Source organism: Sinocyclocheilus grahami, unplaced genomic scaffold (genome assembly GCF_001515645.1).
Source record: "Sinocyclocheilus grahami isolate Dianchi unplaced genomic scaffold, SAMN03320097.WGS_v1.1 scaffold1783.1, whole genome shotgun sequence".
Classification (NCBI taxonomy): Eukaryota; Metazoa; Chordata; class Actinopteri; order Cypriniformes; family Cyprinidae; genus Sinocyclocheilus; species Sinocyclocheilus grahami.
In genome coordinates this window covers 97,173-108,652 of record NW_015506962.1, presented here as the reverse complement: position 1 = coordinate 108,652, position 11,480 = coordinate 97,173, and the positions used below count along the sequence as shown (strand labels likewise).

General features: G+C 38.2%; 1 protein-coding gene across 1 annotated transcript in view; it reads right to left on the bottom strand.

Moving 5' to 3' along the window:
- Positions 1 to 2,735: 2,735 nt before the first annotated feature.
- Positions 2,736 to 11,480, bottom strand: part of LOC107572634 (rab3 GTPase-activating protein catalytic subunit-like) — a 19,675-nt gene continuing 10,930 nt past the window's right edge. The window contains exons 5-7 of the mRNA XM_016259058.1: positions 11,181 to 11,283; positions 4,920 to 4,940; positions 2,736 to 3,568 (exon numbers count right to left, since the gene is read on the bottom strand). Of these exons, the coding sequence (XP_016114544.1) occupies positions 3,338 to 3,568; positions 4,920 to 4,940; positions 11,181 to 11,283 (355 nt within the window). The 3' untranslated portion in view covers positions 2,736 to 3,337. The remainder of the gene's footprint in view (positions 3,569 to 4,919; positions 4,941 to 11,180; positions 11,284 to 11,480) is intronic.

Sequence of the window (11,480 nt, the reverse complement as noted above, 5' to 3'; positions counted from 1 at the left end):
GTATGCATCAGCTAAAAGCTGAATAAATCATCTTTCCATTGATGTATGGTTTGTTAGGATCGGACAATATTTGAAAATCTGGAATCTGAGGGTGCAAAAAAATCTAAATATTGAGAAAATCATCTTTAAAGTTGTCCAAATGAAGCTCTTAGCAATGCATATTACTAATCAAACATTAAGTTTTGATATATTTACGGTAGGAGATTTACTAAATATCTTCATGGAACATGATCTTTACTTAATATCCTAATGATTTTTGGCATAAAAGAGAAATGTATAATTGTGACCCATACAATGTATTGTTGGCTATTGCTACAAATATCCCCCAGCGACTTAACACTGCTTTTGTGCTGCAGGGACACAATTGTCATACATACACAAATTAAACATAAATAAAATATTTGTAATGTTTTATTTTTGTAATTCTTTAGAGTCAGTTATTTTAGTACATCAGGTTAAACTAAATGAAAAGGAGAAATGTTGCCTTGGCAACTAGCTGAAATAAAACATTTAAAAAAAACTTAAAGTCTATGTTTATTTCAAGTAACAAGAAAAACATGGCATAGTTTATTAACTATTTGATTTCATTTAAATCATATTTTCAGAGTGCATGTATTCAAATTGCTTAGAATCAGTGTAAATTGATTTTGTTAAAAAGTATGAACAGTTAAAATATGACTGATGAACAAGCAATATTTAATGAGTTAAAATGCATGAGATAGATAGAAAGTGGATTTATTGATGAGAAATATGAATATATAAGCTGGTTATTGATTATTTAAAACACATTCATTATTATTTATTTATCAGTTTATCAGTACGACAACAGAAATCTGACCTGTATGACTGACAAACATGCATCACATTAAGTTTGTTAACACGGTGTAATCCAAATGGAGTTTATATGGAATTCAAATGCATAAATCTTAAATTTAGGCATTCATTTTTTTTTAATGCACTTTATTTTGAAACACATTTTCTGAGAATGTGCAAGACATCTGATTCATTAGTCTCTGTAGGTAAACAAAGTGCTGTAAACTCTATACTAGTGTTTATAATTATGACAACACCATATATTAACCAGATAGGAAATACCATTTTGCAATAAAGCAGCATTTACATTTTTATGCAAATGTCATATGCTTGCATCCAAAGCGACTAACTGCATTCAAAAGCATCTGATCCGATCTTGCTTCCCCTGGGATTGGAACCCATGACCTTGGTGTTGCACACATATAAACGTAAAGTTCTGAGGCTCGTAAGACGTGGTTATCCTCTACTACTTAAACCACTGGTCTGATCTGGAGCAGAAGTTTCTCAAACTAACGTCAGTGTCGTTTAAAGCCTTTAATGCAATTAAAGCACTGCGAGCAGCACAAAGCACTAATGAGGCAATGATCATGAAACGAGAACAACGACAATAACAAGTTTGGCTGGAGAGCCTAATTATGTTCAGACATTTTATTTTCATCAAGTCTGAATTGAAATTCTTACATCGGCTTGACATTTAGATCCTGGTCAGACGCATGAGATCGACACGGATAATTAACAGCACTTCATTCAGCACAGACTGACAACACATGATCAGACAGACGTCTACATTAATGTCACTGAGGCTCGAGCAGAAGCACGTGTGTTGAGACGATCAGAGCGATATAATGTCTGATCGGAACACAGACTGATAACATGATGCTGAACATCCATCTGGACTTTACTCTCTACTGCTAGTCGAAGCGCAACGCGAGCGTGTGTGTGAGTGCGAATGTGTGAGAGAGTGTGTGTGTGTGAGAGAGTGAGTGTGAGTGCGCTTGTGTGTGCGTGAGAGTGTGTGTGAGTGCGAATGTGTGAGAGAGTGTGTGTGTGTGAGAGAGTGAGTGTGAGTGCGCTTGTGTGTGCGTGAGAGTGTGTGTGAGTGCGAATGTGTGAGAGAGTGTGTGTGTGTGTGTGTGTGTGTGTGTGTGTGTGTGTGTGTGTGAGAGAGAGAGGTGTTTGAGTGTGTGAGTGTGTCTGTGTTTGTGTTTGAGTGTGTGAGTGTGTCTGTGTTTGTGTTTGAGTGAGTGAGTGAGTGAGTGTTTTTTTGTTTGTGTGTGTGTGTTTGAGTGTGTGAGTGTGTTTGTGTGTGTGTGTTTGTGTGTGTGTGTGAGTGTGTGAGAGAGTGTGTGTGTGAGAGTGTGTGTGTGTGTGAGAGAGTGTGTGTGAGTGAGTGTGTTTGTGTGTGTGAGAGTGTGTGCGTGTGTGTGTGTGTGAGTGTGCGTGAGAGAGTGTGTGAGTGAGCGAGTGAGTGAGTGTGAGAGTGTGTGTGTATATGTATGTGTATGTGAGTGTGTGTGAGAGTGAGTGTGTGTGTGTGTGTGCGTGTGTGTGTGTGTGAGTGTGCGTGAGAGAGTGTGTGTGTGAGAGTGTGAGTGAGTGTGAGAGTGTGTGTGTGTATGTATGTGTATGTGAGTGTGTGTGAGAGTGAGTGTGTGTGTGTGTGAGTGTTTGCGTGTGTGAGTGAGTGAGTGAGTGTGAGAGTGTGTGTGTATATGTATGTGTATGTGAGTGTGTGTGAGAGTGAGTGTGTGTGTGTGTGTGTGTGAGTGTGCGTGAGAGTGTGTGTGTGAGAGTGTGTGTGTGTATGTATGTGTATGTGAGTGTGTGTGAGAGTGTGTGTGTATATGTATGTGTATGTGAGTGTGTGTGAGAGTGAGTGTGTGTGTGTGTGTGTGTGTGTGAGTGTGTGTGTGTGAGAGAGAGTGTGAGTGTGAGTGTGAGCGTGTGTGTGTCTGTTGTTTCCTAAGGCAAAGCGTTGAGAACTCAATCTAGAGCTGCTCTCATCAAGCACACAGTAGGGGAACTGATATTATTAGCATGTGTGAAACCCAACAGATATAAAACCATTTTAGAGCTGATGAGATCCTCAGAGCGCCGATCCAGAAAACATTTCCCGTGATTACATGTGAAGCGTTTTAATGGGACATTCTAAAACATTTAACGTGGCTTAATGCATTAAGACAGCATTTTTAAAAGACCAACCTCTGTAAATATGTTATTAATAAATCATACTGTACACAGACAAGCAGATGAGTCCAGGATAGTAACACGTTAAGTGTTGTCCTCCCATAGAAAACCGTTATAAGGAAAACGCCAATGTGCATGCATTAAAACAGTGTTTTATTATGGGCTCTGCTTGTCTGTATATAGTATGATTTATTAATAATGCGTTTACTGAGTTTGGTCTTTTAAAAACACTGTATTAAGGCATTAAGCCATGTTAAGCGTGTTTCACGTGAAGCGTTTTAGAATGTCCCTGTAAGAACAGGAGTCCAGCAGTTTCGTGCCGCTTCTCATCGATCGCTCAGAAGAAGGAGGTGTCGGAGGAAAAGACGCCGGCGAGCCTGAACTCGTCTCGGGTCAGCACGCAGAAGAGCCGCTGCGGCAGGGCTTTGGAGTACGGCGCGGGCCGCGGCACACAGGTGCGCAGCAGAACCTCCCGTCCAGCAGGGGGCGGGAAATCTGGAACCGCTTTCCTGTCGTCAGTCCCTCCAGAACGACCCGCCTCGTCCTCCAGCGGCGCCAGCAGAGCGGCCTGAACACAAGACCGCAGATCTCACATCAGTCCAGCTGAAGACGGCACAGAAACACATCTGAGAGTCAGAGGATCTTCTCGCACAGACTCAAACGAGCACGTTGGGACCACAAACTAACACACAGGAACAATTTCCACTAATTGCAAAGCTGCTTGCAAATTAGCGAATGTCGGTTCAGATCTCAGAGACTGAGATATAAAACATGTTCTGGATTCAGATCAACCTGCAGCGTCTGTGGGGTCCATCAGCACTGAAAACCCCTTCATGAGGACGGGACGGAAAGGCTTTGAGGCTTTGCTTGTGCTCACTCACACTATGAGGTCGTGCTGGAAAAAGTACTAGACTTTCAGTACTGATCGATCCGCTACAGTCGGTGAAGAGCATCAGTGGTTTCTATTTACTGTTTTGCAACATTGTAGCCAATCACTGACATGTTTGAACACAACAGCCAATCAGAGGCGTTTAAATCAGAATCCGCTCAATTTGTTCGGCGTGAGCTCTAACCGACAGTATATAAACACCATCGAAATAAGAGATTAATAGAGCATTTTCTAGACAAGTAAAAAATATTTTTATTAATAAGCAAAATAATCTGCCAATGGGGTAAGCAAAATAATCTTGTTTTCTGTTTGAAATAAGATCATTTTGCTTGTTCCAAACACGTAATTTTGACTTGTTTTTTTTCTGAAAACAAGACAATAATTTTTACTTGTCTAGAAAATCCTTCTTGATTTAAGAATTTTTAGATATTTTGGCTGGAAACAAGACAAAGAATCTAAGTAAGAAAAGCATTTTTTGCAGTGTGATCCATAAGTGCAACAAACTGACACTTATTGTGTTACAGCTAATGTGTTTCTTTGTTATTTTACTACTAATCTTTCATTTGATCATTTTAATGCAATATTTACTTAACTGAACAATATTTGAAGGATACATACTAATGTTTTACATTTTTTTAGAATTATCAATAGCATTAATAATTTACACATTTTATTTAATATTTTTATTTTCAAATAGTTACAATAGTTTTTGCTTTGGTTCCGAAATTGGTACCGAGAACCGTGAAGTTTTAGTTATTGGTACAGACTGCTGAAATAGTTTTCTGTGATGATGAACATTGCTACACAGATGCTGTGGAGCTCGTCGTTCTGAACCCAGAGCACAAGCACGAGACTGAACTACAGCAGAACATCACCGTCTGCTCACCGAACCAGCCTCCAACCAAACCCTGCCACGCATCCACAACCACCAGAGCGATTAGAGCGCTCATATTCTACAGACAACATCTCCAGATTCTGATCCTCGCTGATGTACATCATAATGGTGTCAGTGTCAGATGTTGGATTTTACCTCGTCGCTGGAGTCGACCAACTTGACGAGAGGGACAGACAAGCGGTGTTAGGAGAGAACAAACAAAGAAACAAAAAATGAAGAAAAACAACAAAACACAAAGCCAAATAAGAGCATCTGTAAATGTTCAGTCCGTGCCGCATGCATCGGATCGAGCCGCGAGGAGTGAATCTCACATTTCTGAAAAATGCACAAAGAAAAATGAAGCCTATTTTTAAAACCATTAAGATTTTTTTGTAGCGATATTTTAATGACAATCAAGCACATTTTTTTTCATAATGACTACAATCTTGAAATGTGAAAAAATGACCTGAACTGAATCATCACTGATCTGGGCTGCGTTTCCCAAAAGCTTCGTAAGTTGATCGTAGCTCCATTGGTTCCAATGGTACGATGCTTTTGGGAAACGCAGCCCAGAACAATGACTCTGTTGTCTTCTGTAGAGCAAGTTTGCATCACTGATTCGGTTATTTTCCTGGTTATTGCTGTGAAACTGCTCTGAAAGGATCTGTACTGGATAAAGCACTATAGAAATAAGTGTGACTGGAAGTCAAATTGTACGATATTTATACATTACAGTATGACTACTGTCTTTAACAAATGCCTATTATTGAGAATAACGTGAGTTGGGGGAGGAAATGTGCTTAATTATAATGACAATAAATACTACAATAATACTAATGGTTCTATAAGCTTGAATTTATTTAAGCTAATTATAACGTCTGCATATTTTCTCTTTTGGTTTTGGGTTGAAATCCAAGTGTGAGATTCATCCCTAAAGAGGAAAGAGTAATGTTAATGTTAATTCTGAAGGTTACTCCTAAAAAAAAAAAAAAGCAATCGAAAGCAATCTGTTAAAGAAACAGAAAAGTATTATTTCATGAATCTGATTGGTCGTGGGTGCAGTCACGCTTTGGATGTGTCCGGGTCACGGCACCACTTGATCTGTTCATCGGATTCACACTGAAAACATCCAAAACATGATCAATCAGAGCAAATACGAGCAAGAGATCAATGCATGCACATTCCCACAAACCCATGCAACAGATGCAGCGGCCGTCGCTCCTCTGTGAGTCTGTCTCGCTCTCATTTCTCTTTCTTCCAGGAAATCTCACCTCATTTGAATCCCTGATTTCACATGATTTACATAGGGGTGCTTGGGATAATTATTGCCTTTCTATTTGCAGCCTGGCAACACACAGGCTATAATTTAGTCCTCTATCTCACACACAGACACACACACACACACACACACACACACACACACACACACACGCAGATGGTAAGTGAGGGAGAGTTTCAGCAAACAAACTCTATTTCAAACAGCTCTACAGCTCTGCAAACTTGCGAGTGCGAATCTCGCTCATGAGCGTCTGAAGCTCAGCCGGAGCACCGCAGCGCTGATATTTCATCACTCATATCACATTTTCAGACTGTTTAACTGTAAATAGCTGAGAATTACCATTTACATTGGGGCCATTGAGCACAAGTGCATCCTGGGAATGATGTTGATACACATAAAACAGACTAATACTAACTAACAGGGTAAATTAATGAGGTTTCGGGTGACTTATGGGTCAATCCTATGGGAAAGTATATTATTCCACCTCAAAATCAAAAGAGAAAATTGATGCACCGATAGGATTTTTTTGGGGCCGATACCGATTTTAACAAACACTTATTGGCTGATTCCGATACCGATATTTGTCACTTTCTCTCTTATTTGAAATGTTGGCATCAAAATAAATAGTATTTTGATCATGTTTTAAATCAGCAAAGTTCAAAAACACCTGCATTAAATTATACTAGCAGTTTTATTGCTGCATCATCAAATAATTTCTAATGAACATGGATTGGATCCATTTAACATTCAGCAGGCCCACATAAATACAACAGAACAAAGATACACATTAAATAAACAGTGCTTTTTAGGTAGGTTTATCAGTTTTCAGGTACAGAAATACATTTTAATATTTTTTGTAAGTTTAAATAGGTATAAGATCTCCTTTACTAAGGCGGGACTCTTATTTTGACGGGTTTTCTAGTCTACGGAGCTCAGTGTTGCCAAGTCTGCCGTTTTCCCGTGGAATTGGGCTACTTTAAAATTGTTGCTGCGGGTTGTTTTCCATGTCCGCGGGTTTAAGCGACCCCGATAACGTGATATTTAGCACCTAAAATGCAAATTTTACCAGGGGAACCCCACCAAAAACGTGTATTTTACCCCATCGGAATGCGATTTTTACCGGGGGATCCCTCTCGAACCGTGATTGGGCTAGTTTTGAGTAACAATTGGGCAGGTTTTTGTTGTGAAAACCTGGCAACCCTGACAGAGCAGCTATATGGGTAATGAAAGCACGCAGTTCTTCAGATTTAAAGTTTGTCAGTTTATTAAGCACCCCCCGCAAAGGCATGAGATCTGTATATATTTGTTTACTGTTAGTGGTAATAAGTGTTTAGTGTAATTCGCTGTATGTTGATGATAATGCAACAGAGAGAGAGTTTAATGTGCACTTCTCCTGCTGTGTTTTGTTTAGCTCTTATGGTGATTTTTTTTGGACTGAAAAAGGACGCAATAAACTTAATAAAACATCTGTAAAGTTTTGGTCATCATTCAGATGAGGTCCGCTACACTTATGAAAGTTATAAAAGTTATTTAGTCAAGAATAGTGTGCGATCTTTTGTCTTTTGTTATTCGATCAGCATTAAAGTGCAGACAGCAGCGCTAGGATTATGCAACAGACATTATACAGCTCAGTGCCTTCACGCAGTTAATTAATAAACCATTAATTCGGCCTTTTTCCTTATATAGCCGATAATTGAAGAAAAATCGGCCGATAAATATCGGTGCCGATACATCGGTGCATCCCTAATTGATGCATTAAATTTTGCATAAAATGAAGCCCTGCTGAGCTTCTCTGTGATTTCCAGGTCAGATTTTGCAGTGAAATCAATGTGATCTGGGAAGTTCTCTGTGAGACTAACTAACTCACTCACGAGAGACGATCATCAAACGCATTGTTTAACTGTCCGACTCCAAACGAGCGAATCTTTTTTTAAACAAATCACTCGCTGGCGTGTTTAATTACCTCTGTGTCACATTAAAGCTCTAAATGAAACTAAGACGTCCGCCGCATTTCATTAATTTAGCTAATTATGACAAAGAGCAAAAACAGCTCCATCAGATTTTTAAATGTATTTTTTAAAGTCCTGCTGTTAAAGTCGTCATGATGCGCTTGAACGAGTCCGGCAGCGTCTCAGATATGAAGCGTTCATGCGGTTATTAACACACAACCTTCCTGTTTACTATGAGAAAATATATGATTATGATAAAACTAGGGCTGTCGATTTACCATGTTAATTTGGTGTAATTTTGGAAAAGATGACATGTTAAAATGATTAAGGCCATTAAAGGAGCCGCATGATTCAAGATTATTTATATCATATGATATAGTTTAGCAATACCACACCGGAAACAGTGCTGCTTTTCCCCAATATCTGCACCACTGATTTTATACAACAGTTACATTTTAGACACAATATCATCTGTTTTGCTCAATTTTGCAAATGAAAATTGTTCCAATCAAACTCACAGCAGAACTGTTGAGCTCTGATCAACACAGTGGTGATTCGTTACTGAATGAATCTACGGTTTTGAGTGAATCGAGTGAGCCTCTTGCGGTCACAGACAGTCATTTGCTTTGTTTCAGGATTAATCAGCCGTTTAAATGAATCGAGTGAGTCAGTGATTCAGTGACTCATTCATAAAGACAGTCACTTGAAATGTTGAATCATATCTTTTTCAAAACCTACTTTTTTTTAAAAGTCTATGCAATGCTTTTCTCATAACACAATAATGACTTTAATTTATCATTTGGGAGTCATTTCTCAGCCCAAATTGATGTGCAATTAATTTTTGAGTGTGTGAGTGAGTGTGTGCGCATGTGTGAGTGAGTGAGTGTGCGCGCATGAGTGAGTGAGTGTGTGTGAGTGAGTGTGCGTGAGTGAGTGTGTGAGTGAGTGTGTGCGCGTGTGTGAGTGAGTGAGTGTGCGCGCATGAGTGAGTGTGTGCGCGAGTGAGTGTGTGTGCGCGTGTGAGTGTGTGTGTGAGTGAGTGAGTGTGCGAGTGTGTGAGTGAGTGTGCGAGTGAGTGAGTGGTAAAGATCAGAAAAAGAGATCAAAGCTTAATTTTGAACCTCGTTTACTTTCTATCCGAAGCAAATTAAATTCTTGGTTACAGCGTGATCTGTCAATAACAGGTAGAGTGTTGCTTTCTAAAGCAGATGGGTTAAATATAATTATAATTTTTCTCCACATAGCTATTTTATTTTGAGCAATAAAAATATTAGATATAAAAATAAATCTTTTTTTTATCACAATTGGTTTGATAAAAATATACTGTTAGTCGGTCAACTTTTAGATGATCGTGGTGTCTTTTTTATTTATGAACAATTTATGCAAGAATTCTCTTTTCCAGTCCCTCCAAGAGAATATGCCATTGTTTTTGGTGCAATTGCTGATTGTATTATACCTTTAGTCAAGTCTGGCCCTAAAGGTTTTTAGACGCTCCTATTTTTGACAACACTAACTTATTTGTTGACCGAAGTCTTCTCAATACCATGTCAAACAGAGACATTCGTTCAGTTATTAATAGATCTCAGATTTTTTTACCTGCTTGTGTGAGTTTTTGGAATAACATATTTAGTGATATAGAAAGGGAAGAGTTTTGGCTTCTTCAACAAAAATTCTTCTTATCTAATAAAGTTGTTGAAGTCCGTCAAAATTATCCATAATTGCTATCCGGTAAATTACAAACTTGCTCAATTTAACAATAGTATTTCCCCTAATTGCTCCTTTTGCCTTCAGTCTGAAGAAACAATCAATCATTTGTTTTGGGACTGTGCTTATTGTAAAGTGTTCTGGGTTGACTTTTCCAATTTTGTTAAAAAATATTTATATCCAAACTTCTGTATAACCCCCAAAATTGTGTTTTTTGGTTACTCTTTGAATTTAAGACCCTTCTCACTGCAAATTTATTATTAATCTATTACTATTACTTGCTAAATTTTACATTCATAAATTGATGTAAATGAGCAAAATAAGATTTTGATGTGTATGTAAACTCTTTAAGAAACTGATAATTGTATTGCATTTAAGACTCTTTTATGGTGCAAGTCTTATAAGCTAACATAGTATGCTTTGGATTATTGTATTTAGCCCTCATTGTCTTTTGTTCTTATTTTATCTTTGTAATTATATTTGTTGTTCTTTTATTGCATTAAAAAAACGTAATAGCACGTGTAGCGGCAGCCTCCTAATGGCGTTCGGTAACGAGTTTTAATTCCGTAGGGGGCGCTGTTGGACTGCTTCTAATAAAATGAAAGCAAAATACACAAATAATATTTAGACTGTGTTTCTGATTAAATAAAGCAGTAATTGATGCCATAAAATCATGAGTATGTTTTGATTTAAAGGTCAGAAGCTATAGCTTACATGAACAAAAAAAAACACAAACATGACACTTAAATTAAATAATTTTATATATACTGATTTATTCATTAATGTGTAATATGTTATATTTTTAAAACAAATGATGAGCTCAAAAAGATTTAAAGAATTTTTACAACTCTTTTGCTTTAGACCATTTACAAATGTTAAATCATAAAATAAAACGTTAAGGTTACCACTGCATCGTTCTGAAAAAAAAAATGCAGTGATTAATATATAGTTTATTTATAGTTATTTTCAAATCTTAAATGTACTGTCATTATAAAATAACTTTATTATTGTTTATTTAATTCTAACAAATAAGTTCTTTTTAAAAACTAACCAAAATTAAAAAATAATTATATATCGGCATCGGCTATCGGCCAAAATGGGTTGAAAATTATCGGTATATCGGATATCGGCAAAATCCAATATCATGCATCCCTAGTAAATTATGTTTATCTGAAAGTGTAAGAATGCAAACAGGTTTTCTGTAAGGGGTAGGTTTAGGGTTAGTGGATAAAAAATATTGTTTGGTCAGTATAAAAGTAGAAGTCTATGGAAAGTCCCCACAATTCACAGAAACCTAACGTGTGTGTGTGTGTGTGTGAGTGTGAGTCTGTGTCTGTGTCTGTGTCTGTGTGAGTGTGTCTGTGCGAGTGTGTGTGTGAGTGTGTGCACGAGTGTGTGCGCATGTGTGTGAGTGAGTGAGTGAGTGAGTGTGTGTGTGTGAGTGAGTATGTGAGTGAGTGAGTGTGTGCGCGTGTGTTGGTTTACCCGCTGAGAGCTGACGAACAGCTTATGAATGATGTTTCCAGCAGGTCCTCGTCCGGCTCCAACCACAGAAACCTCGGGCTCCTCCAGCAAACAGCTGACAAACCTGACAGACGACAGACAGGAACAGCGTTAGAACACGAGACCGAGCGTCACAGGAAGAGCGTGCAGGAGAGTTTAGATGAATAAAGAGGATTGTTTATCATGTTCATATTCGTCATACTGAGAAATTAAACGGGAAATGCAGCCTGCTCAACTCACTCACTCTCTCTCACACACACTCTCTCTCTCACACACACACAC